At 46.3% G+C, this 26,465-nt stretch overlaps 2 protein-coding genes across 3 annotated transcripts; both read left to right on the plus strand.

Annotated features, from left to right (window-relative positions):
- Positions 1–6,970: 6,970 nt before the first annotated feature.
- Positions 6,971–26,339, plus strand: LOC119179583 (uncharacterized). Of its 2 annotated transcripts, XM_037430695.2 has the most exons (4): positions 6,972–7,128; positions 10,359–10,505; positions 25,096–25,263; positions 26,070–26,339. In XM_037430695.2, the coding sequence occupies exons 1-4, from the start codon at positions 7,059–7,061 to the stop codon at positions 26,267–26,269; spliced, it is 585 nt and encodes a 194-aa protein (XP_037286592.2). In that variant the 5' UTR covers positions 6,972–7,058; the 3' UTR covers positions 26,270–26,339. The 2 variants fall into 2 exon arrangements, with proteins under 2 accessions (XP_075725743.1, XP_037286592.2); XM_075869628.1 differs by lacking the exon at positions 25,096–25,263 and having other exon boundaries at positions 6,971–7,128.
- LOC142767608 (uncharacterized) lies at positions 12,936–16,045 on the plus strand. The gene has a single exon (XM_075869627.1). It carries the CDS (start codon positions 14,213–14,215, stop codon positions 15,830–15,832), a length of 1,620 nt encoding a protein of 539 aa, XP_075725742.1. The 5' UTR covers positions 12,936–14,212; the 3' UTR covers positions 15,833–16,045.
- Positions 26,340–26,465: the final 126 nt, after the last annotated feature.

The following is a 26,465-nucleotide window of genomic DNA, read 5'->3' on the forward strand; positions in this document are numbered from 1 at the left end:
TCAAAAACTGCACATGCAAATAACGTCTGTTAAATACCCCTATTAAAGAAAACATCTTATTCTCAGTTTTATTACTTTTATCAGATGTTTAGGGGTGAAATGATCTCCCCGCCTATTGCTTCTTACAACTGCATTCGAGTGTTTGTTCATAAGCTTTCACGTTCACAATGCTGGTTTTATCGCAAACAAGAGAACTACTACATTTATCATAAATGTAGCGTAACAGTAAAACAAATGCAAAACGTAATCAGTACGTTTTAGTGAAAGTAGAGAAACAGATTTTCATTTAAGTGCCTCATACATTAGCTATTTCATATTTGTTTGCGACCTATATATATTGCAATTCACTAATACATCCAAACTTTCTTTTTAATTTCATTAATTGATACAACCATTGATAACTGAAGAAGTGCATGGTCTCACCATAGCAACTTAAGTCTTGAAGATTTTAAATGAGGTTTTATTATGTATGGGATAGTATTGTGCTATACTGTTGTGCATCAGAAGTGGGGTAGTCAGGACTATGATTGAGAATGTGCGAGTGCGTGTCGGAAAGCCTCAAACTTGAATTGGATAGATTTGCAGAAACCGCTCCCGGATGCATGGTAGAAAAGAAGGGTGCCATGATCTCGGTGGATGTCGGCACGTGAGCATCGCTATTTTTGATAAAAAAAAAAACGCAGTATCACGGGCCAGTCGCGAGTATACGGTGGGTGTGCCAAGCAGAGCACGGTAGCGTGCTGTCCATTGCTTTCAGCAAATTAACGAGTTTCAATTAGCTTATGACTGCGCATTTAACACATAAAATCATCGCCAAGCCGATCACAATTTAAAAATGATCCTGCTCGCACCAGCAGCGCAAGGTAGCAATCATTAGTGTAGCTTCTATCTATTGCACTTTCACTAGTAATGCCAATTTTTTGGCTCTAGGTGCCAAGTTCTATAGTACTAGTACTTTATTATAAGTATGGATAGACTTGCTCATTTCATTCGGGTTCCAATCTGTTAATTTTAGACTGTACGCTACGAAGAACTTAATGTAAAGATCAAGAAAAGTGCCATCACTTAGAGCATAACCATTATGCTACTTTTTTGTCCATGTAAGTCACAAACTTTGACTAAATAAGCTCTCCCATGGCTTCATTTGCACGCACGAACGTGTTCTAGAAAACTTGAATATTGAGTCAGGCACTCTGCAGTCACGCATACTTCATGAGAACAATGGCTATGTCGTTAATCTCTGCTATGCTTTTTGTAAAGCAAGAGAGAAAAGGGGCACTTGACCTAATTACGTTGACATATTACACTGCGTGCGGATCCCGACAAGTTTATAGTCAGGATTCATATTATCAGTGCGACATGCTTTGTGCTGGTGAGTTCATCAGCACAGCGAGTGAGCTTTCAAGTGAAGTGAAGGTTACTTACACCATGACGGTGGTCGGAAGGTCAAAAGATGCTGTATTATTCTTGAAAGAGTCCAAAGGCGGCCTCTTTAAGAGCATCAGGCATTTTACCGAATCATCACGTAAAAGAGAAAACATTGAGTGACAAACTGTTCTGTTTGATTTGATTGCAAAAGGACTGGTTCGCAAAATAACAATGAAGAAAGATTTGCTTAGTTGCGCCATACAGATGACCGGGTTGTATTTATTATATTTATGATGTCATGTTATGACGTTAGAGTGCGCTCAATGGAGAGCCCGATGTCCCAGTGGGGTTCGTTGCCAATTATGGCTACCAAATTTTGATCCCGGATGCGAGACGGCCGCGTTAAAAAATGAAAACAGAACACTGAATCATCGCGAGAAAAAAATACAATAGTTAAAAAAGTAGTGTCACGGCTAGTGTTGTGCGCGAATTTTTTTCTGGAGGGGCAAGGGCACCTCTTTCATCTAACGTGGAGGCCGGACAACCAAATGGTCTTCTTGTGCTTTGCATGCATGGCGAAAATCTTCAGGGGAGGGAGGGGGGGGGGCGGAGTGCTACCCTCTGGCTACGCCACTGATCACACCCACTCGTATATAGCGAAACCAGCGGCCGAATAATATATCTGTGCACGTTAAAGAATATATTGATATTTTAAATATGGGGTTTATTACAAACTAATGGAGTTTAATGGGTTAAAAGCATGATATACTTACGCGAAACTGGAGGGCTCAGAAAATTTTGTCGACTACGCGATTTCTTCAACGTGCCCCAACAGTACGCGTTTCCTCCGTCGAAATGCAACTAGCGGCCTCGATCAAAACCACGTTTTTCCGATCAGCAGCCAAGCCCCGAAATCACTGCACCAACACTGCGGCAATTTAACTGCGATAGCAACTATATGAACACTCTTGGCTGGGTTTTGCTGTTGGCGTCGGTGTCGACGTCGGCGTCACTGTCACTCACCACATTGGTATACCTATCTATATTTTTTATTTATTAATACTGTAACCCTCACTTGAGGGTCATTCCAGGGAGGAATATAAACACAAAACAAAAACAATACACAATGACAAAACAGACATTACGTTTCATGTTGCCGGTAGTACAATTCTAGCGAACACTCAAATGCTTTGACATTTGCGCTAGTAACAGCGTACTCTGGAAGTGTATTCCCCACTTCTATGCTATACGGAAAAAAAAGAATTTTTAAAGCCATCCAGACGCGCCCAAAAAGGCCTTATTGGGTGACTATGGTTCAACCGAGCTCCTCGTTTGGGTGTAGGTTGTATGTATGTGTCTTTAATTATTTTTATTTCGCCTCTTGTATTTTGAAACAGGAGTTTTAACCTTTGCTTTTCGCGGCACACTTGCAGGGGTTCTAGCGCACTAGATTTTAACAAATTTGTGACGGATTCTGTCCTTCGGTACCACGAGCAAATGAAGCGCACTGCTAGCCTTTGAATTTTTTCTATTTTATCTCTCAGTGACTGCTGATGAGGACTCCATACAGAAGACGCATACTCCAAAATAGGGTGAACAAATGTCTTATATGAAAGCAATTTGACATCTCTAGGGGCATTTTTGAGTTTTTTCCTCAAATAAAACAACTTTCTGTAGGCCTTTGAACACACCTCCTCAACATGAATGTGCCATCCCAAATCGCTGGTAATAGTCACCCCCAGGTATTTAAAGCTGTGTGTTCTGGTCAGAAGGCTATTTCCAATTTTATAATCATATGCGAGTACGAATTTTTTTCTTGGTTATGTGGGTGAAAGCAGTCTTTGAAAAGGTAATTTCCATCCCCCACTGGGCGCACCAATTATGCAAGGCTTGCAGACAGCGATTAATTTTGATTTGGTCGTTTGCGTTAGTTACAGGAGCGTAAATAAACAATTGTCTGCAAAAAGTTTGATTTTAACCGGGCTTTCGACAACTGCGGAAATATCATTTATAAAAATAAAAAACAACAAAGGACCCAGCACAGACCCCTGTGGGACACCAGACAGTACTTTCAATGAACTAGATGTGCAATCATCTACACGTACTTTTTTTTGACGGTTCTCCAAATACGCGGCTATCCAATTTAGTATATCTGAGCTAAGTCAATTCAATTCAATTCAATTTTGTTTTCCAGTTTATACATGCTGGATGGTTGCGTTGGGTTAAAAGCTACATAAGTAGCTTGACGAGACCCAATGACCAGACTATACAGGGCAGTAACAACAAGCAGTCCGGTGCAGTGACCAGAAAACCAACAAGTAAAACAGAATACCATATCGTATGTACATATACAGCGATTTACATGGATTTCCAACACGGAGATTGCAGGAAAAAAAAGTGAAAATAAATACATGTGCATAAAAAGTGCTAGAAAAAATAAATAAATAAAGCGCTACATTCAATAAAATACGGCTATAGCATAAGTAATAAACTTAAATAAGTCCTAGTTGCTGAAGCTTAAAAATTAATTTGCTATGAGTAACTTTATCAAATGCTTTGACGAAATCTACACAAATGACGTCTATTTGTTGTTGGCCTTGGAGAGATAAATAAAAATCATGAACTGTTTCTACCAGTTGAGTAACAGTTGACAACGCCTTTCTGAATCCATGTTGATGGGGATAAAAAAACTCTTTTGACTCAAGAAAAATAATAATGTGCCTTGCTATGAAATGTTCTGTGATTTTGCAACACACAGTGGTCAGTGAAACGGGGCAATAATTGTTCACATGAAGCCGATTGCCAGCTTTGTATATAGGCTTTACAATTGCAGTGCGCTAGTCTTGCGGTAATGAGGACGTTTCAAGAGATTTTCTGAAAATTATTGTTAAATAAAAGGACGACCATTCGGCATACCGTCGTAAGAATTCACTGGGAATTTCATCTGGTCCGGTTGCCTTTTTAGTGTCAAGCCCTAGCAAGTGACTGAACACCCCTTTTTACATGATAGCAAAGGGCTTCATTGCGCAGGCGCGCGGGCAGGCTTGGTCAGCATCCACCTGATCGGTTTCATCTCTAGTGAAGACCGACTGAAAGAACTGGTCGAAAGAATTTGCTATCTGCAGTTTTTGCCTCACTGTCTCGGGTCCAATTTTTATCTGTTCAATTTCTTCTTTTTTATTCCTCAAGTGAAGCCAAAATTTTTGAGGGGAAGACTTAATGAAGTCAGCAAGGGTTTCGGTATAAAACTTTCGTTTGGATTCTTTTAATGCTGTCTTTAACTGTCCACGCAATTGTACGATTGCTACCGAGTTGGTTTTGTTTTTCCGCATGCGTTTTATTTTTCGTTTGATATGGACGATTTCCTGGGTTATCCACAGACTGCGCTGTTTCGTTTTCTTTTTACGAGTTGGAACAAATTTATCCGTACAATGCTTTATAATGATTTTGAAACGTTACCATACCTCTTCTACAGATTCTGAGACAGAAGCAAGTTCAAACTCCTGAAGGGACAATTCTAGATAATCAAGTATAGACGTGTCATCGGCCCGTGCAACATTTTTAATCTGAACCGGGATAAATGGCCGCTTCTGCGGCTTTGCGTCTAGTTGTATATTAACAGTTATCAGCTTGTGATCCGATATTCCCTCTTCGACCGATAAAGTGCTATGTGTCACTCTGCGTGATAGGAACATATAAATCAAGCAATGTTTCTGAATTAGCAGTTACTCGCGTATTTTCTTTTACAATCTGTGTTAAGTTATGAGAGAACATTATTTCCAACATTTTATCACCACTCAGAGTATCTATACGTCCAGTAGTGACACTTTCCCAATTTATATGCGGTAAATTAAAATCGCCAGTCAGTATCAACGTCGTGTTGCCATTCCGAAATTTGCACAAGAAACTGTTCCGTTGGTCTAGGAAATCAGGCGTGGTACCAGGGAGCCTGTAAATATCTCCAACAATAAAAACCACTTTTTCAAAGAATATTCTGCACCAAATCGTTTTAGAGAGAGAGCAATCAATTCTTTCTGGCGTAATAGGCGACTTCACAAGAATGGCCACTCCACCACCCCGTGAATCCCTATCCCACCTGTGTACAAGATATCCGGGGGGAATAATACAATCGTCGGGAATTGAAGGGCTCAACCATGTTTCGGTTATGACAGCAATTTGTGGGCTATGTGACAGCATATATATCAAAACGCAATAATGAAAAATTATTTATAAAACGACTTCCGCGCATGAAGTCGAACTTGGGTCCTCGAAACATGAGTGCGAAGCAACAACTATGGAGCCACGAATAGGCACATCCTTGAGCGTTAAAACGGCAAGGTATTTATATCTACCACTTACAGCTCTTGACAGGCATCTCGGGGGGAACTATCGTGTTTTCGGTATTACCAGCAAGGTGGCGCTTGAGCGCGCCTTGCCACATCGTCATGACGCAGCGGCGCAAGCTCTCCTTTCCCACACGTACTTTGCCCCGCAGAGAGGAGGGGGTAGACGCTCGCTCGCGCGCACTTATCTCGCGGTGGGGAGAATCGCACGTTATGGCTGCCCTTCCGATTTCACCGGAACGATACTGTTGTAGTTACCGGCCGCACAAACGTTATAGCAAGCGTTGCACAGTCTCCGTTTGCGAAAAGAGCGCGCTTTTCAGACACAGCAAACTAACAACTGAGACGCTTATTCGCGTTCATCTGCACCTTTGAGTACATTTCGTGTGTCATTTGTGCATGAGAAACCCGGGGTACGTTTTGGTCTGCTTGCCAACATGCGCGTAGCCTTCGAATTTGTTGCTATCCTGTACATTGCCCCGCCTTTGCGGCAAAGCTGTGACTTTTTTTTAGCAGAACTGCAACTACTAATTATCAATTCTTATTATTTCACCGCAAAGTATTAAGCAGATTACTGATGAGCACTTCAAGAATGCGGTACGTAAAATTGTAATGCGTTCTCTTTTCTTGAAAGCCGTGATCAGTCAGGAGCATAGGCAGAACTTTTTTAGTGGAGCAAGGGGGCACCCCCTTTACCTAAAGTGGGGGCCAGGCAGGCAGATGTTATTCATTGTCATTTTTAGTACTGTATGCCGCGGTGAAATACAGTCGGAGGGGTCACTGACACGGTGTGCCACCCCCTGGCTGCGCCACCGGATTCAGTAGCCGAAAAAAACTGGGTTGGTATGTGGGCGTTCGTTCTTGACAAGACTGCTCTGAAATGGACGAGAAGATAGAAATGCAAGCAAACGCGATAGCAGCCACTGATCTATAAGCCCTTTTGTTTGAAACAACGGGATGAACACTCGGGCAACAGTAACATGCATTTTATAGACAAGCTGTAGATGTGGTCCAATGCATGATGCACAACTTCCACGGCGCTCCTCTATAAAACAATGAAAGCTTTTATTTTTCGGTACTGAACATGCGAGTAGTTGTCTACGAGGGGTCAACAGCAATTACTGATATAATTAATTCGTCTACACAATGTCTATTGTCGCTGGAACGTGTATCAATCTGGACGAGACTTACTTGCACGCAATGCAACCAGGCCAAAGAGATTTATTCTTTTCACCTGCCACACGTGGAAATGTTATCAGCTCGTGAAGTGTTCTATGATAAGAGAGCTCTGGGTATTTAACGGCTGGTGAGTTTGCCCATTCTAACTGACTCTGGAGAGAGGCCACCATGAAGGCATTTTATGTCATCGCCATTGCTCTGGCACTTGTCGCCCACGACAGCATCGCTGAACGTGTTGGTAAGTGTTTAATTAACATATACCAATATTTATTGCGGATAGCAATTATATAGACATTATCGACCCATATGTACCGTCGCCATGGCAGTCGCGGTGAGGATAAAGTCTAAACCACTAACACTCCCCTCCGGGCATTGCGTATTCTGTCGGCAAGTAAAAGTGAGTGAGTGAGTGCGACGAATCTTGCTGAGAGAGAGATCAAACTAATCGGTCCGTCTCGGCCACTTGCAGGACGCACGTGACAAAATCCAGACGTGCATGCGCAAACACTTTTCGTTTTCCTCGCAAGGGACGGGGGCCCGACTTGCTTATACTCATTTTCACACACACACACACAGACACACACACACACACACACACACACACACACACACACACACACGCACGCACACACACACACACACACACACACACACACACACACACACACACATATATATATATATATATATATATATATATATATATATATATATATATATATATATATATATATATATATATATATCAGAATCATTCGTCTGGGTCCCTGTCCTCATATTCACTGGGTGTCACCACAATATATATATATTCGGCAGAACCTGACTTGCAAATCACAAATGGAACCTTATCCTCTTAGGGGCCGGTTTCGTAATATCATTAGAAAAACGTAAGAGGGAGAGTCCATATTTACTTTTGAATTAGCACAAGCACGTCAATTCACCTTCGTAGCGCTTAGCTCAAAGTGATAAACGTCGCATAGGTTGGTACTCGACGGCTGCTTTGTATAAAATTGATTTCGACAGTCTGGGGTATCTGCCTTTTTACTGCCATGATTTATTTATATACCTCAATACACCATGAACCAGACAGGACGAAGCGGATTTATGCTAGCACAGGAAGTCTATGCAGGGAGTTCAACTTGTGATCGTCAAAAACAACCTCCGGAAGTTAGAAAATGTTATTTGTTACCACTACATGTTCTGCGAAGTGGTGTTCCAGAATCATTTAGCCAAAATTTGTGCATTAGTAATTGAGTTGCTCGTCAGTAAGTGAACTAGTACTGGTAAGTTATATATGAAAAATTCGTAACATTTTTTTTTTCGAAACTTTAAAAGGAAAGCATCTAGAAGGGCACCATTTTAAAGAACAAAGGAATTACAGGTTTGTTATTGTTGAGAAAATATGTTCGGAAGCATTAACTGACTGATTGTGTTTGAGAATCGTAGTATTTTCGGAAGCATTTTTGTTTTGTGTCAACCAGTCGCTACGCAGTTCACGACTTTTTTTTTGTCATAACTTAAGCAACCAATTCAGTTGTTCCTCAGCAGAACCTGTTATGCAAGCTGACTGAATAAGTTTGAGGGGAACTTTTTACTGAAAGTTTATTAGTCACTGGCCCATCATCCAAATTTTTAAACTGAAAATAAAAAGGAGAGGGCAATAAATAGCCCCGTCAGAAGTAGCTGCCAAACAGGATGGCGAGCAGTCCGGTGACAATGAACACAAACTGAAAAGTAGCTCCAAAACTTTTCCAGACTGACGAAAGCCCGAGCAACCAGCCCTAACCATAGTTTCATTCTAGGCCCACGCGTTTTGGGGCTGCCGTGAAATACTGCTCAAGCAGAGAAAAAACGCCCACCCGCATTGAACGAGCATGATGAAACACAGGATGTGGGTGGGGTGATTAGTCGAGCAGGAAGTGTGAGCATTGATTCTTTGGGAGTCGTCGCAATCGTGGGTGCGTTTTATCTCGGCAGGCATCAGCGGATGGTTTTTTATACCCTTGTACGTGTTGTGCTCTGAGCGCTAAAAAAGAGCGCAAAATACGCTTCTTTTTATGGAGAGGAGCCATATTTTTTCACACCAGCGTTTTGTGAAGTTATGCAAGACTGGATATAAAAAAGAACCCCGGCATATCAACGCAGTGAATAAGGACGAGTGGCTGAAGCTCTGCCTGCCTGTCTGCCTGCCTGCCTGCCTGCCTGCCTGCCTGTCTGCCTGCCTGTCTGTCTGTCTATCTGTCTGTCTGTCTGTCTGTCTGTCTGTCTGTCTGTCTGTCTGTCTGTCTGTCTGTCTGTCTGTCTGTCTGTCTGTCTGTCTGTCTCTTTGTCACTTCGTTCGTCCATTCATCCATCCATCCATCCATCCATCCATCCATGCATCCATCCATCCATTTGTCCATCTGCCTGTCTGTCAGTCTGTCCGCCTGCCTATGCGTCCATCCATCTCTGTATCTGTTCCTCCATCTGTGTGACTACAGACAAAGAGACAGACAGACAGACAGACAGACAGACAGACAGACAGACAGACAGACAGACAGACAGACAGACAGACGGAGTATCTTCCAAACATTGATATCCCTATGTACCGCTTTTCTAGGTTTCGATGATTAAAAATCATAAACTCATTCTTGTTTCTCTACAACAAAAGAATATTTGAAATAATGAATATGTAGGCAAGATGACCAGATTTAAATAGCAGTCGTGAACACAAGTTATCAGCACGCATAAGGAAACAATTTTTAATCAAAACGAACAATGTATGGGAGAGGCCTTTGTTCTGCAGTGGACGTAGTCAGGCTTATGATGATGATAATGAACAATGTATGAAAATGTTTCATTGTGGCACCGCGATTCTGTACGACAGTGAAGAGCTCCTCTATAACGCCTAATATTTAAAACAAAGTAAGTCTCAAAAGCACATCAGAAGTGAAGAAATTCTAGAATTCAATTTACACCATGTACTCTGGTGTGTTCAAATGTCAGGGCATCAATTATCTTGGTTCTTAAAACAGTGAATCAACCACCAAGAGCCCCCGTCGTGGTGGCCTAGTGGCCAAAGTACTCGGCTGCTGACCCGAAGGTCGTGGGATAGAATCCCGGCAGCGGTGGGTGCATTTTCGATGCACGCGAAAATGCTGTGTGCCTGGGCGCTCAGTATTGGGTGCAAGGTAAAGAACCACAGGCGGTCGAAATTTCCAGAGCCTTCCACTACGGCGTCTCTTGGACCTCACTTATCAATCAGTCATCAATTAATCACCAAGAGCAATAGCTCATAATGAAAGTTTCTGTTTACTTTGCAGAATTAGACTAAACTTGTGACCATGTATTCTAATCTCGTGCAAGTGATTATGCATTCAAATTAGGCCGTCACCTGATTATCGTACTAGGTCAAGGCATGCTATACTCACGTCGTTCAACTCTAAACGCCATTCAAGTGGAGAAAAATCTTGGTTCCTAAATTCGCAGCAGACAAGCCTGTTGATTCAGCCAACCTATTGAGTGTACTAGCAGGTCAACCATGGCTTCCTCGGCCGTGGCCCCGGCCATGGCCCTCTCCTCGGCCCGGGCCTCAGCCCTGGCCTATGCCGGAGCCGATTGATTATTCATTTCAAGGTCAGTATAACTTCAAAACATACTATATAAAAACGTGTTTTGTTCTGAGCGTAATGCGCTTAACAAATGACGATAAAGTGTGAAATTGTTCTTTCGTGGTTGCCAATATCGCTTCTAGCATCTGTAAGTTCAGCCATGTGTAAGTTTCCTTTGCAGTGTTGTAACAAGTACTAACTCCTTTGTTAGCTCGTTTGCAAGCAGTTTCTACTGTATGGCGTTAAAAAAATGATTGTGTTTGGCATACTTTTGATATTCGATGGCACTTAAGTCACCGTGTTGCTTCATTGTGCAAATATTGGCAGTTTTATACTGGTACTCCTGTTTCTACAGAAAGCTCGAAACTTTAATTTGGGCAGAATACACCCTTCTATTGCATCTCTCGAGGGCATGCCTGGCATTTTTATTATCTGCATAAAGAGATGCTCATGCTATATATAAATATATATATAAATATATATAAATAAATAAATAAATAAATAAATATATATATATATATATATATATATATATATATATATATATATATATATATATATATATATATATATCTTAAAATAGAGGTTTTGTACGTCGGGAAAGGTTCAGACGCAGCTTGGCAAAATGTGCTTTATCAGGAGGCAGGTCTGGCTAATGGCGAGCTACCACTACAGGCACCGATCATCATCGTCTTCTTCATTACCAGCAGATCGTCCGTTATTTAGATTCATTACAATATATATATATATATATATATATATATATATATATATATATATATATATATATAAAATGAAAAGACCTCGTATTCACCTAGAATTAAAAAAATCAAAAACAAAAACTGATACGCAAAAAGCCGATTAACGAGCGAGTGGTAAGAGTGAAATACAGGAAATCAGTGTTTCGCTTCAGTGTCAATTCGAGGCACTAAACCGGATAACTGACGTTAGCGCTGACACAATGAACGATGATTTTAATAACATCATCAGAGAGTGTGCAATTGAAGTTGGAGATACAGTCACTAGACAGCAAACTGGCAAACTATCACAGGAGGCAAAAATCTTAAGAGACAACAAACAATAAAAGCCTCAAGTTCAACCGACAAAATAGAGCTAGTGGAGCTTTCGAAGTTGTTCAATAAGCGTAAGGTATCCGACATCACGAGGTATAAAATAGAAAGAATTTAGCAAGCTGTGAAAGGCGGCAGAAGCCTAAAAGCTGGGAAGGCAGACTTGTGCATAGGCAAAAATTGAATGTACGCATTAATGAACAAGGAAGGCAATGTCATAATCAATATGAATAAAATAATTGAGATGGCGGAGGAGTTCTACAGAGAGCTGTACAGAAGCCAAAAGAACCAGGATGGTATCTTGAGAAACAACCATGGACTAGAGGTATTCGACATCTTACCAGTAACGACAGGGGAAGTAGAGAATGTCCTAGAAAGAATGCAAAAAGACAACGCTACTGATGAGGATAAGGTAAGAAAGGACCTCCTCAATGATGGCGAAGAAATTTTGCTACAAAAATTAGCCACCTTTATTTGAATTGAGTGTCTCATGACGGGAACGGTACCCGAATCTTGGAAGAACGCTAACATTATCCTAATTCATAAGAAAGGAGACGTGAAGGACTTGAAAAATTATTGGCCGATCAGCTTACTGTCATTCTCTACAAACTGTTTACAAAAATAGCTAATAGAATTAAGACGATATTAGAGTTGAATTAACCAAAGGAACAAGCAGGTTTTCGTACCGGCTACTCCACAATAGACAATATTCATACAATCAACCAATCTGGTAATAGAGAAATGCGCTGAATACAACCAACCCCTATATATAGTTTTCATAGATTACCAGCAGGCCTTCGACTCAGTCAAGACATCAGCAATAATGCAGGCACTACGGAATCAGGGAATCTAAGAACCCTACATAACTATACTCGAAGAAATGGACTGAGGATTTACAGCTACCATAGTTCTCCATAAAAAGTGACAGAATCCAAATAAAGAAGTGTGTAAGACAGGGATACCCAATCTCTCCAATGCTTTTCACCGCGTGTTTACTAGAAATATTCAGGACACTAGATTGGGAAGTGTTAGGGATAAGAGTTCATGAAGATTACCTTAGTAATCTGTGATTCGCTGCTGACATTGCCTTGATGAGTAACTAAGGGGACGAATTAAAGCTCATGATTACTGGACTGGACAAGGAAAGCACAAAAGTAGGTCTGAAAACTCAAATGCACAAAACCAAAGTAACATGCGACAGACTAAGAAGAAACAGCCCTTTGTGATAGGTAGAGAGACGCTGGAAGTTGTGAAGGAGTATGTTTCTTTAGGGCAGGTAGTAACCGTGGAGCCGAACCATGAGAGTGAAATAACAAGAAGAATAAGGATAGGGTGGGTCACATGCGGGAAGCATTCTTAAATCTTGAATGGTAATCTGCAACTAATCCCCAAGACGAAGGTATAAAACAGCTGAATCTTGCCAGTACTTACCTAGGGAGCAAAAACCCTGGAGGCTTACTATGAGGGTGTTAAAAACAGTAGACATAGCGCGCACTAGAGGAAGAGAAGGACGAGGAATAGCGTATGGCACAGGGTGGTTCCTAGATCTGCGCCGCAATAAACGGACGCTGAGATGCTCTGCTCTTCATCTCAAGGCGTGTCAGTCCTTTCAACCCTGGTTTTCCATGAAAGAAGTCTTCGGATTTTACAGAAGGTTCAGGTTAAATTAAGGACGCCACAACGAGCGATGGAAAGGAAAATGATAGTCGCAACCTTCAGAGACAAGAAGAGAGCCGAGTGGGTCCCAAAACAAACCGGAGTTAAGGATATCATAGTTGAAATCTGTGGGGATCTGAGGCGCGCCCGCGACCATTTTCGCGGGCATTCCGCCACACGGCCACACCCTTTCGCTTTCCTGCTCTGTTAACACCACGTGGCGATAGATGGCGCCACGTGCGGGCACGGCGCGCGCCACTGTGCGCGCCGAGGGAGCGCTCTCTTCTCCGTGGACAGCGCCGGGTAAGCACGTGTTTTCCTTCGTCCGCGTCCCTTTTGGGAATCGCCGGACTGTAGCCTGCCTGGGATGGCCTTGGGCACCTCGGCAGGCGTGTTTACTTGAGTGCTAGCTTCGGTAGCGTACGCTAAGCCCACAGCGGTGCCTAGTGCTTGAAGTGGTCGTACCACAACGAGCCGCACTTGCCGTAGGCCTACGCGTACGAGGTTTGCCCTAACACTCGCGACCAGGCCCAGTGGCCATCGTGAGAGTGCGCAGCATAGCCGCGAGGGACCTTTTCCCGACCGGCGTGTCAAAGCTCGCCATTGCCAGCTGCGACGTGCTCGCGGTTTTCCCCTTATTGTGAACGTCCGCGTGCGGGTGCCTTTGCTACCCGCGTCCCGGGAGCGGACGTTGTGCTGTTGTTCGGGGTGCCGCCAGAGGCAATAAAGTGTTGTGTACTGTTGCATTAGAACACTGTCTATTTGCCGCGCCGCGCTAAACGCCTTATCAGTTGAGCGCGCGCGGAGCGGTGCGCTACACGCGAGTAAACGGAGTAGCGGCCCTGTGGCTCGCTAAGCGTGAACCCGCGGTGATCGTCCGCTGCAGTTAGGAGCGGGGTCACCATACTGGCGCCCAACGCGGTATCAAAGGCTCATTAAGCCTTTGATTATTCTTAGCCGAGTCAGCCCGCCTTTGCGAATCAGACTCGCCGCGTTTACCCGCGTTATGTCTGCTCCGCGTGAGTTCTGTCCGCTGACGCTTTTAGCAGATACCGCATTGCTCGAGAACAGGGCCAGTGCCCCCCTTGAGCATCACAATCGCGCACCCTCACTTGTCACAAGCCCCAGTCGAGATGACACGAGGCGCTACGTATCAGCTCCCATTGGAGAGGTAGCGCGTTTTGGGTCCGGGGCCATAGCCCAACCCGAACAGTGCACAAGGGCATGGACTACTACTGCTCCCTTTGGAATGCATGGTAGTTCCATGTCACAGCGCTCCGAAACGGCTCTCAGTGGAGCTTCCGGGGCGCAGATCGGCACCGCGGCCTCAGCCGTTGCCGAATTTTGCCCGCTGGCTGCTACGCAACCTAGCAGCCAAGCTCATTTCGAGCACGCGCCTGCACCGCTAGCCGCAAGCGGCCTAGCATTTTCACGTGAAGCTGCCCCAAGAGTCGGCTGTGAAAAACAGGCGCTCCCCAGAGTCGCGACGGCCGGTATCCATTTTGAAACCGCGCCGCTTATCGAGCTCGGAGACAGTTCCCCATCGCTCGCCCGCGCCGCTAATGCACCGACAGCTTCCTTTGAAGCGGGCGCACAGACGCTGCTGCAAAATGCCGCCCAAATGATTCAGGCACTCACGGGGGCAGTCCAAACGCTTTCGGCCTTTCCGAAACGCCCTCATCCCGCTGTCATGTTGGCCGTTCCGACCTACAGCGGGTATGGTGATCTGCAAAGTGCAAGAGATTACCTGGACTCCCTCGCACGTTATCAGAGAGCCATGGGTCTAGACGACGAGGAAGTGCTCGGACGCGTCGTCCCGGCAGCACTGACTGACACGGCGGCCAGGTGGCATCGGCTTTCCGGCCACCGAGCAGCAACCCTCGATGAGTTCCGCGCGGCCTTCCTGCGCGAATTCTTACCCGCTGACTACGAGAGTAGGATGCGGCGCGAGCTCGAGCTCCGCACACAAGCTCCTGATGAGTCGCTTCAGGAGTACGTACGCGCGATGGAAGACCTTTTTTCTATCGCTGAGCCCAGAGCCTCGAACGAGGAGCGCGTCGAACGGGTGATTAGGCAGGCACACCCGACTTTTTCGGCGTACCTGCGCGGCAGTCGCTTCCGTGATTTGGAGCAATTGGCCGTCGAGGCAAAGCGCATCCAAGGCGACATTCTCGCGGCGCGTTCCTATCACCCGCCACCGCCAGCCAGCGAGGCCCTCGAACCGCGCTGCGCGTGGGGAGGGGCCATGACCCTTTCTCAGCGGCAACAGCCCGCCGGAGCTGCCTTTGCGGCTACCCCTACAGCTGGGCGCGCGTGGGAGATAAGCGATCGAGCTTTAGATCCCTACACGTACGGGAGGCGGGCAGCCGGTGCTGCATCGCAACTCGACGCGCGCGAGCAGGGACGAAATCCGACCCAGCGCATCACCGGTGGTAACGGTCGTCAGAGCGGTTCCTTCGATCACGCGGCGAACCCACCCCGGCAGCTCGCAGCTGCTCCGCCGCGGGAAAGGGACCGCGATGGAGTGCGCTGTTTCCGCTGCCGTCAACGAGGGCACATAGCGAGGGAGTGCTCCGCGTTTGTGCCTCCTGTGAGGCAGGGAAACGGGAGCGCGGGCCGTTCGTGAAGGCACGAGCGGCCGAACCCTTGCTTCTCCCCTCTGCGTATCGGGCAAGCAGTCTTCCTGGTGCGCACGCGCCGTTTATTTCGGTCACCATTGTCGGTTGCAAATTCTCGGCGTTGCTGGACACGGGCGCAAGCGCTTCGTTGTTTGGCGAACAGGTGTTGTCCCACTTGCAGAAGCGCTCGGTGCGCTTGCGGGACAGCCGAACGACATTCACCCTCACGAAAGGCGTGGCCCAGTCGGCGGGCGCCGCGAGGTTGACTGTCAGATGGGGCGGCCGAATGAGACGCGCGCGTTTCGTTCATCTTCCAGGGCTCAGTGTTCCTGTGATTCTCGGTCGGGACTTTCTCCTAAAAACCGGTATCGTAGTGGACATTGCGAATGGAGGCTATCGCGACGGACCTTTTTCCGAGCTAAAGCCGTTCATCAGCCCTCCGGCGCTTTCTGTTGCCTGTGCAGTTGAAGCGTCGAAACCGTGTCACGTGCAAACTTCGGGGGCAGGCCCCTGCGCTATGCACTCGTCGGCTCAAAATCCCCATCGGGATCGAGCGGCACGACACGAAGAGGCTCCGCATCCTTTGATCGCCTGCGCGACCCAATTGAATGATACACAGAAGGCTCGTTTGTCGGCACTGTTGCGCGAATACGATGAGCTCTTCACCGATCAACCTGGCTGTACCGATTTGGTGAGCCATTCGATCGAAACTGGCGACGCGCTTCCTTTGAAGTGTAACCCCAGGCCCGTCAGCCAGGCCAAGAGGCAGGTAATTGACGGCTTGCTGGACGAGATGCTCTCATCCGGCATTGTTCGCCGTTCATCCAGCGCCTGGGCGTCTCCAATTGTGTTGGTGCCTAAGAAAGATGGCAGTCATCGCCTGTGCGTAGACTATCGCCGTCTCAACGGAGTGACTCGTAAGGATGCCTATCCGCTCCCCACGATTAGCTCCATCGTAGGAAACCACGGCACTGCGCGGTATTTTACCACATTAGATGCCTCCAAAGGTTACCTACAGGTCCGGATGGGTAATCGTGACCAGTGTAAAACTGCGTTCACATCCCACAGAGGGTTGTTCGAGTTTACTCGTATGCCTTTTGGTCTTTGCAATGCTCCTGCGACTTTTCAGAGACTCATGGACCGCGTCCTCGGGGAAGCAAAGTGGTCTTGCTGCATGTGCTACCTCGACGACATCGTGATTTATTCACGAACCTTCGAAGAGCACTTGGCCCACATTGCCGATGTGCTCGGGAGGGTGAGAGCCGCCGGGATGACGTTAAATCCCGCAAAGGCCCAACTAGCGCAAATCCGAGTTCAGTTACTTGGCTTCACGCTGGGCGAAGGCTCCATTGAGCCAGATCGGGAGAAACTTCGAGCAATCCTCGATTTCTTCGCGCCCAAGGACGTACGCGGCCTGCGCCGCTTTCTCGGAATGGCCAATTTTTACCGGTCGTTCATTCCGTCCTGTGCCCGAGTGCAGGCGCCCTTGACCAAGCTCCTGGGTAAGTCAGCTGAGTGGCGATGGGGACCTGAGCAGCAAGAGGCGTTTTGCCGTCTGTCTAGCGCCATTGCGGAGACAGCGCGGCTCAAGCTCCCCGACCTGACCAGACCGTTTGTTGTCCAGACTGACGCAAGCGATCTGGGATTAGGAGCAGTTCTCCTACAGGAATACGATGGTGTGTTGCAGCCGCTGGCCTTTGCCAGCCGCTCGTTTATACCCGCGGAAAGGAATTATTCCGTGACCGAGAGGGAGTGTCTCGCCATCGTGTTTGCACTGCGGAAGTTTGATGTCTACCTTGATGGGACGAAATTTGTGGTGCAAACAGATCACAGCGCGCTTAGCTGGCTGATGCGGCTCCGTGAGCCTGCAGGCAGGCTAGCGCGCTGGGCTCTTCTAATACAGCATTATGACTTTTCAGTGCAGTATCGGAAGGGGAGCACTAACGTGGTAGCTGACGCGCTATCTCGTGCCCCAGTGTCGACCAGGAGCCTGGATCCCGGTAGTGAAACCTCATGGTCTTATCTGTATCAGTTAACGGATCCTGTCATTGCTTATAATTATTTTATCAATCACCTTAAAAAACTTTATGATGAAGCATTTCCTGTAACTACTATCAAACAAAACAAGAAATGTAGGAAACCTTGGATTACCACGGTGCTTCAAAGGAGAATGAAGGAACGAGACAGACCTTTTAGTCAATTCATTAAAACTAGACAACCTAATCTCCTAACTGTTTATAAGAAAATTAGAAACAAACTAGGGCGTGATATCAAAGAAGCAAGAAATTGTTATTACGAAAGAAAGTTCGAAACCATTCTAAATGACCCCAAACGTGTGTGGCAAACATTAAAAGGCCTACTGCCGCAAAAAGAGCCACTCAGCGTCTCTGAAATTATAGACAGCGATATAACTTATACCGGTATATCTTTGGCTAATAAGTTTAATGAACACTTTTTAAAATGTGGAGCATCGGTAAGTGATAACTGTGACAGGCATAATTACAGGTCATACATTACGCATAACTCCTTGAATTCTCTTTTCATGGAGCCAACAACAGAACATGAAATTAAAACCCAAATACTAAAGTTAAAGAATGCATCCGCATGTGGCCAGGACGAGATAAAAGCCGAGCCGATAAAAGCAGTTGTCAACAGTATCAGCAATCCTTTATCGCACATATGCAACCTCATTTTGGCTACAGGCGTGTTCCCTGATAAACTAAAAATCGCTAGAGTAACAGTTATATTTAAGGGAGGCGATAGAAATGACATGAACAACTACAGACCAATCTCGGTACTACCACTGTTTTCAAAAGTTTTCGAACAAATGATTAATGTAAGAATTATGAATTTCTGCACTAAAAATGATGTACTTACAGGCAATCAATACGGCTTTCAGAAAAAGAAGTCAAGTGAAATGGCTCTTTTAAGTATCAAAGAAAAAATAATTCAGAATTTTGAAGACAAAAAGTATACTCTAGGGATATTTCTTGATTTTAAAAAGGCATTTGACTCTATTAAGCATGATATCTTATTAAAAAAGTTAAGCGAATATGGCGTTAGGGGACTTGCTCTTGACCTTATACGCAGTTATTTGACAAACCGCTACCAATACACAGACACCAATCATTCAAAATCAGTTTTAGGTGAAATTAAATACGGTGTTCCTCAGGGTTCCATCCTTGGACCACTTCTTTTTTTATTATATATAAATGATATAGGTAATATTCCGTTCACGCCAGATATAATTCTTTACGCCGATGACACGAATGTATTTTTTTCAGGAGAGAACCTACATATTCTTCAGTTGCAAGCTAGCAAATGGCTCAATAATTTATCTGAGTGGCTTATTGTAAATAAACTAGAACTAAATACCAAAAAAACTAAATATATAATTTTTCGCTGCCGAAATAAGTCAATCAGGAATGACGTACATTTGAAATTCCGTGGCGAGATCATCGAGCGTGTAAGAATACATAAATTTCTCGGTGTTCTTTTCGAAGAAAATCTCAGCTGGTCTCCTCATGTCGATAACCTCACAAGACGCATCTCACGTTCAATAGGTATTATCAGCAGAGCAAAGCAACTTTTGCCACGTTGGTTAAAACTCCAGCTATATTACGCACTAATTCATTCCCATTTACAATACTGCCTCCTTGTGTGGGGAACAACAACAAAAACAAATCTTAAAAAGCTGTATATCCTACAAAAACGTATTGTGCGAGTTATTGAGAATGTGCCATATATAACTCACTCCGCTCCACTTTTTAAAGCGAACACTATATTAACAATGCAACACATACTGAAAAAGAAGCTAGGCATTACAATATTTCAGAAAATAAAGTTATGCCACGATAGTTTTTTTCGACAATTTCTGGGAAAAGGACACGCTTACGAAACCAGAAAAACTAGGTATGTTAAAGGTTTTACACGAACTAACTATGGTATGCAAAAACAATCTTACGTTATAGCAGACTTTTTAAATCAACATCCTACCGTGATAAACTTGGTACAAGAAACGATGCACATGAAATGCTTCAAAAGAAAGTTAACTGCATATCTCCTATCAATACAAGAATAATTCTGTTTTCTTTTTTTCTATTTTTTCTTTTTTTCTCTTTTTTTTACCTTGCTGCAGTTTATACTGAATATGTATATAGAAAATCTTTCTGTTTCATATGTATATAGAACAATGTATATATGTAGAAAATCCTGTATATGTTTGGCCAAAATATGTATACTATATGTAACCTTGTGTATTTTGCTTAGATAACTGCCACTGATGTTTGAGTTGTGTGTGTCTAAAAAGGGGTGTGACACCCAGTCAGGCATTCGTGCCTTTTTGTCACTCCTCCTAGACAGGGCAAATGTACATATTACTTGTCTTTGTCTGAAATAAATACGAAATACGAAAAATAAATACGAAATACGAAATACAACCGCTAGCGGTGCCTTTGCGCAAACAAGCGGCGCGGGCGAAACGGCGGCGGAGCCGCTGAGTGGAGAAAAGGGTGAGTGCGGCGACGAGCAAACCCTTTCCACGGGCCAGGCAAGCAGCGCGCCGCGAAGCGGGCGAGAGGGGGAGCGAAAGGGAAGCGAACCCGTGACGCCAATGCGAGCGGAGGCGATGGCTGCAGTCCTGAGTGGGAACGATACCAAGCTCCCCTTTGGGAGAATGGGAATCGCTTTCAGCAGACAAGAGTTACTGAAGGCCCAGCAAGATGATCCGTTTTGTCGCGAGTTGAGCGACGGTCTCAGGGAGACGGAGCGCCGAGACGCTGCTGGTAGTGCGGCGGGCGCAGGGGGACGGGAACCGGCGTGTGTCGCTGGGTCCCCCGCGGATACATACTTGCTGGACCATGATGGACTCCTGCTGAAATACATAGCCACCGATGAGGAGTCAGTGGACCCGTTTAAGGTGGTTGTGCCCAAAAGTCTGAGAGGCGCACTGTTGCGAGCCTCTCACGACTAGCCCATTGCCGGTCACCTGAGTGGCTCCAAAGTTTTTGCGAAACTGAGCAAGGTTGTGACTTGGCTTGGCATGAAGCGTGACATTTATCGCTATTGCCGTTCCTGCCACGTCTGTCAAACGGTGAAATCAAGGAGTGGCAAGCCGCCCGGCTTGATGAAACCGATTGTCAGTGAGCGTCCGTGGCAAGTAGCCACCTGCGATCTAATGGGGCCGTTCCCCAGGAGTAAGCAGGGGTTCATACATCTGATGGTAGTTGTTGATCATTTTTCCAAATGGGTGGAGCTGTTTCCGCTGCGGAAAGTGACAGCGCGAGCGGTGCTAGAGAGGCTACAGGAAGTGTTTTGTCGGTTCGGCTTTCCGAAAAGATTGATCACGGACAATGCGTCGTATTTCACCGCTCGGGTGTTTGGTAATACGTGCCGTTCCCTAGGAATAGATCACTGCACCACTTCGCCCTACCATCCCCAGTCCAATTTGACGGAGCGAACCAATCGTACGCTCAAACCGATGTTGGCGGCCTTTGCCGAAAGTCAAAGGGACTGGGCAGACCATTTGAGTGAACTCGCGTTTGCAATCCGAACCTCCGAGAGTCGCTCTACTGGTTTCTCTCCCGCCTTCCTTAATTTCGGAAGGGAGTTGGCAAATCCGGTGACCAGTGCCATGCAATGCCATCTCGGAGACGAGAAAGAACCGGCAGACTGTTCTGCTTACGCTTCCACACTTCGGGACAGGCTTTGTCGAGCTCTCAGTAGAGCGAGGCAAAGTTTGGCATCGGCCAGGGCCGAGCAAAAGGCCCAGTACGACCGAAAACGTCGCCACCTTTCATTTAAGGTGGGTGACCTCGTCCTGAAGCGCAACCACGCTCTTAGCGACGCGAGCAAGGGTTTCTCAACTTCGCTCGCTCCAAAGTGGCTTGGTCCGTACCGAGTGGAGAAAGCTTGGACTCCACTCGCGTACTTGCTGAAAGACCCGCTTTCGGGAAAACTCAGCCGTGCCCACATCGCAGACCTGAAAGCCTTTGCGTCGAGGTCTGACGAGCCTGCGCCAGCGCCCAGTGGCTCTTCGCGCAAGCAACGGCGCACACCCGGCGCGGCGGACCGCATTCGGACCACGCACCGGTATAATCTGAGGAAGCGGTCACCTTAGTGATTTCGCGCCGGACGGCGGGCTTATTTCCGCAACCGAAGGCCCTCATTTTTACTTTCTAGTCTGTTCCGCCCAGTTACTGCTGCTGATTGTCATTTGAGTGTTGTTGTTTACTTGATGTTTTTTTTTCGTGTCTTCTTTTTTTTTCTTCTCGCTGGAGGAGGGGATTGTGAATTGATGCTTTAGCGTGGGGAGAGGGACAAATGACACTCTGCGCTTCCCTTGCGGTGCGTGTTTGGAGAGACCCGACCATCGGAGGTGTGTGTGCGTGTGTGTGTGCGTGTGGCGACAACTTAGGAAGCCACCGACCCCTACACCACTTTGGACTCTGGAGGTGTTCGGAGACCTGCACGAGGCCAGCTGTCGCAGACGCTGTGCACGACTCGACCGACGCCGCAGGACGCCTCGCAGCCAATGGATTTCGCGACCATTATTCCAGCAGAAGGGCCGGCTGTCGCAGCGAGGTCCATCCGAACATCCACCGAGGCGGCGTTCGTCGGACTCGCAGGGCTGTCGTCAACATCGACGAAACGAAGGTGAGCCCGTTCCTCGCATGAAGGCCTCAACCAGAACCCTCCCCTTGAACTCTCGCATCCACGCAATCACCCAAGTCAGACATTACGTGACGCTGCCCCTCCGAGCCGTGGACGCGCTCTTGCGTGAGCATCATGAACTTCCGTTACCCCTCTTCCGCGGAGCCCTTGTATTTGTCAAGTGTATTCTTGTGTTGTTTTATTTTTTTTTCCCTTCAGCAGCAGTTGCAGAGCGAGGCTGGGGCTAGCTGTTGCCCATTGACATGACGCCTTTGCATGTATGGGCGATGACCGGCTGCCTTTGCAGACCGGTATATAGGGTGAATTAAGGAGAGGAGGATGTGGGGATCTGAGGCGCGCCCGCGACCATTTTCGCGGGCATTCCGCCACACGGCCACACCCTTTCGCTTTCCTGCTCTGTTAACACCACGTGGCGATAGATGGCGCCACGTGCGGGCACGGCGCGCGCCACTGTGCGCGCCGAGGGAGCGCTCTCTTCTCCGTGGACAGCGCCGGGTAAGCACGTGTTTTCCTTCGTCCGCGTCCCTTTTGGGAATCGCCGGACTGTAGCCTGCCTGGGATGGCCTTGGGCACCTCGGCAGGCGTGTTTACTTGAGTGCTAGCTTCGGTAGCGTACGCTAAGCCCACAGCGGTGCCTAGTGCTTGAAGTGGTCGTACCACAACGAGCCGCACTTGCCGTAGGCCTACGCGTACGAGGTTTGCCCTAACACTCGCGACCAGGCCCAGTGGCCATCGTGAGAGTGCGCAGCATAGCCGCGAGGGACCTTTTCCCGACCGGCGTGTCAAAGCTCGCCATTGCCAGCTGCGACGTGCTCGCGGTTTTCCCCTTATTGTGAACGTCCGCGTGCGGGTGCCTTTGCTACCCGCGTCCCGGGAGCGGACGTTGTGCTGTTGTTCGGGGTGCCGCCAGAGGCAATAAAGTGTTGTGTACTGTTGCATTAGAACACTGTCTATTTGCCGCGCCGCGCTAAACGCCTTATCAGTTGAGCGCGCGCGGAGCGGTGCGCTACACGCGAGTAAACGGAGTAGCGGCCCTGTGGCTCGCTAAGCGTGAACCCGCGGTGATCGTCCGCTGCAGTTAGGAGCGGGGTCACCATAAATCAAGAAAAATAATGGACATGAGCCGGACACGTAGCACGTAAGCAGGACAACCACTGGTCAGTAAGAGTAGCTGACTGCTTTTTTAGGGAAAGCAAACGTACGAAGGGGAGACAGAAAGTTAGGTGGGCCGACGAGATTAAAAAGTTTGCGGGCACAACATGGCAACGAAAAGCACAAGACGGGGTTGATTGTAGAATCATGGGAGAAGCCTATGCCCTGCAGTGGGCGTAGTCAAGGTGATGATAATGATGATGACGCACACTGGGAATCGATGAATTCAGCACAACGTTACGAGGCTGACCTAAATTATGTTTTGCATGACTTCCATGTCATTATTATCAAGTTTGAACGTGCTATTTACCTTCGTCGCCTATTCACTTCACGTAACACGAAATTTGGTGCATGTGCAGCTAGCGAAACGGTCAAGAGCGCGCTATCAGCGAAGCATGTAGTCAGGTTTTGCATGGCACACATATTATTATATCATGTTTGGGCGTGTCATTTACCTCCATGTTTTATTCGCGTCACGTAATACCAATTTGTTATATGCAGAGCTAGCGAAATGACTGCGAGCGCACTATGAGCATAGCTTGTAGTCATGTTCTTACATGAGACGCCTCTCATAATTATCATGTTTGGACCAGTCATATACCTTGGTCGTGCGTTCGTGTCGCGCTATAGGAAATTTGGTATATGTGAAGCTAGCAAAACGACCACGAGCGCACCTTGAGCGTGGCGTATAGTCATAAATTATATGCATGCCATTATTTTTGCGTTGACCTGTCACTTATGTTGGCCATGCGGTCATGTTGTACCATATCAGTTTTGCAGTATGCCATGTGAGCGGCGCGATCGCAAAAGCTACAAGACGTATAATAATATTCATGACACACATGCCATGATTATCATGTTATAACTGGTGACGTATGCTCGTGATACAGTCATGCTATGCCATACCAGTTTTGGTACATATCGTATCACCGAAATGGTCAGGAGAGCTAAATGTCGTAGGCGGCTGAATTGATAGATAGATAGATAGATAGATAGATAGATAGATAGATAGATAGATAGACGCAATAACTGTTTGTCGTGCGAAAAGAAATCTTTCGTGTTTAATACACTTGCAAGTTGCTACACAGGTGCAGTCGCGAATTTCCACAAAGAACGTAGAACCTAGGTGTTTAAAAAAGTGTGATGACGTACTTGATTGGTTGACACATGAATGTTTCATATAGCTTCACAATAGTTTTCTGCTTTCTTGCTATTTCGGTTCTGAAGACTTCCCTAAATTTATGTGCTTCTGCGAACCTTTCCAAACTTGAAGGGTTTCTCGTTAAATACTCTTCCATTAACAGACAAACTGTCGTGAAAGTCCATGGCCAACTTTGAGACTTACGAAGCAATATAAATCAATGAACCTACAAAAGAACACTTTTCGCTATCCCCTACGCTGAACGACATAGAATTAAATATTTATCGGGGGCCCTTACCTGCCCAGATCTGCCAGAAATGGAGACACATGTGGAGGAGGAACCAAATACGAGGCAGCACCGCTCTGCTTTTCTCTGGCCTAGTAGACCCTGGCCCCATCCTTGGCCTCTACCCCAGCCTCGACCATGGCCTCAGCCCTGGCCCCTACCAAAGCCAATGGATTACACTCTGAAAGGTTAGCGCGAGACAGTGCCATCTTATGTACGACATGGTAGGAGCTCATAGTCATTGGATGTGAAAGGTCCACGAGTTCCACATGATTCACATACCCACGTAGACAACTGAAAACTAGCTCACCCGTCTCATTCAGAAGCTGGTTGTCCAGCTATGACGTTTGCGGGCTCGATTAGTAGCATTTCTCAACTATATCGATCGCGGCAATTTTTATTCGTCACAAAGAAGTTTTACTGAAGTTCACTTGCTCATCTCAGCATTTGCTCTTGTTTTCGTTCAACGCGTATGTAAAATAGCACCCGTTCAGTTCAGCTGCAATGACCCGTTTCGGCCGGACATAGGTGAAAAGTCGAACACGCTTCCCTCGTAACAGTTTTATTCTACTCTGTTATTTTTGAGTGCTTTATAATTTATTGTTTTAACTTGCAACACCTGCAGCTATGCAGGAAACTAAACGTACAGAGAGTTTGATGCAGCAGATATACGGTGATCCAGCTGCGTGGCAGAGCACATTTTTATTTTGCTTAATTGCAAGCATTCCTATATTAAGTGATTTTCCCCTTTCATTACGGGGGTAATCCTAGCTGTAAGCCAGTGTAGTACTCAGCACTCTTTAAAAGCACATGTAATTAATATTCCGCCATGGATTCCTAAATTATAGCAAATGAGCTGCTTACAGTACGGGCGTTGCTTTTGCCTTTCTGGGACAATCAGATTCAGTGAGATTTGAAACTTCAGTCTGTCGTGTTGTCCATCTTGTAGACCGGCTGTAGTTTTCAGGCTATGGTTCCTGTTCTTTCTGCACAGACATGCAAAAACCAGAGAGCTCTGCTGAGGAGCAACCCAAGCAACGGCAGCGCCGTACTGCTTTCCCTATAAGACCATGGCCTCAACCCTGGCCTCAGCCCTGGCCCCAACCCTGGCCACAGCCACTGCCCCAGCCCTGGCCTCGTCCGCTTCCGATTCCGGCGCCAAACCCGTGGCCTGATTACTACCCGAGGTACTAGGTTGATCATTGCGATCACTGGAAGGCAAATGGTTTTGCAAATTAAAATGAACGCCGAGTAAGACACTAAACTTCTTTTGTGTCGTATTCCTCATTCTCTGATTTTCTTGTTCTCTCACGTCACTCTTGGTCGCATGAACACGAGTGATCAGAAAAATCATTGTCATGTGTGACGTCATGGATAGCCAAAATTTGTG

The sequence above is a fragment of the Rhipicephalus microplus genome, chromosome 7, assembly GCF_043290135.1.
Source record: "Rhipicephalus microplus isolate Deutch F79 chromosome 7, USDA_Rmic, whole genome shotgun sequence".
Lineage (NCBI taxonomy): Eukaryota > Metazoa > Arthropoda > Arachnida > Ixodida > Ixodidae > Rhipicephalus > Rhipicephalus microplus.

Excerpts from the sequence above, each read along its gene's own strand:
- LOC142767608 (XM_075869627.1), top strand. The coding sequence starts at position 14,213 with ATGTCTGCTCCGCGTGAGTTCTGTCCGCTGACGCTTTTAGCAGATACC.
- LOC119179583 (XM_037430695.2), top strand. The coding sequence starts at position 7,059 with ATGAAGGCATTTTATGTCATCGCCATTGCTCTGGCACTTGTCGCCCAC. Across the intron at positions 7,129-10,358 it reads CAGCATCGCTGAACGTGTTG|CAGACAAGCCTGTTGATTCA; the intron begins GTAAGTGTTTAA and ends CTAAATTCGCAG. Across the intron at positions 25,264-26,069 it reads AATGGATTACACTCTGAAAG|ACATGCAAAAACCAGAGAGC; the intron begins GTTAGCGCGAGA and ends CTTTCTGCACAG.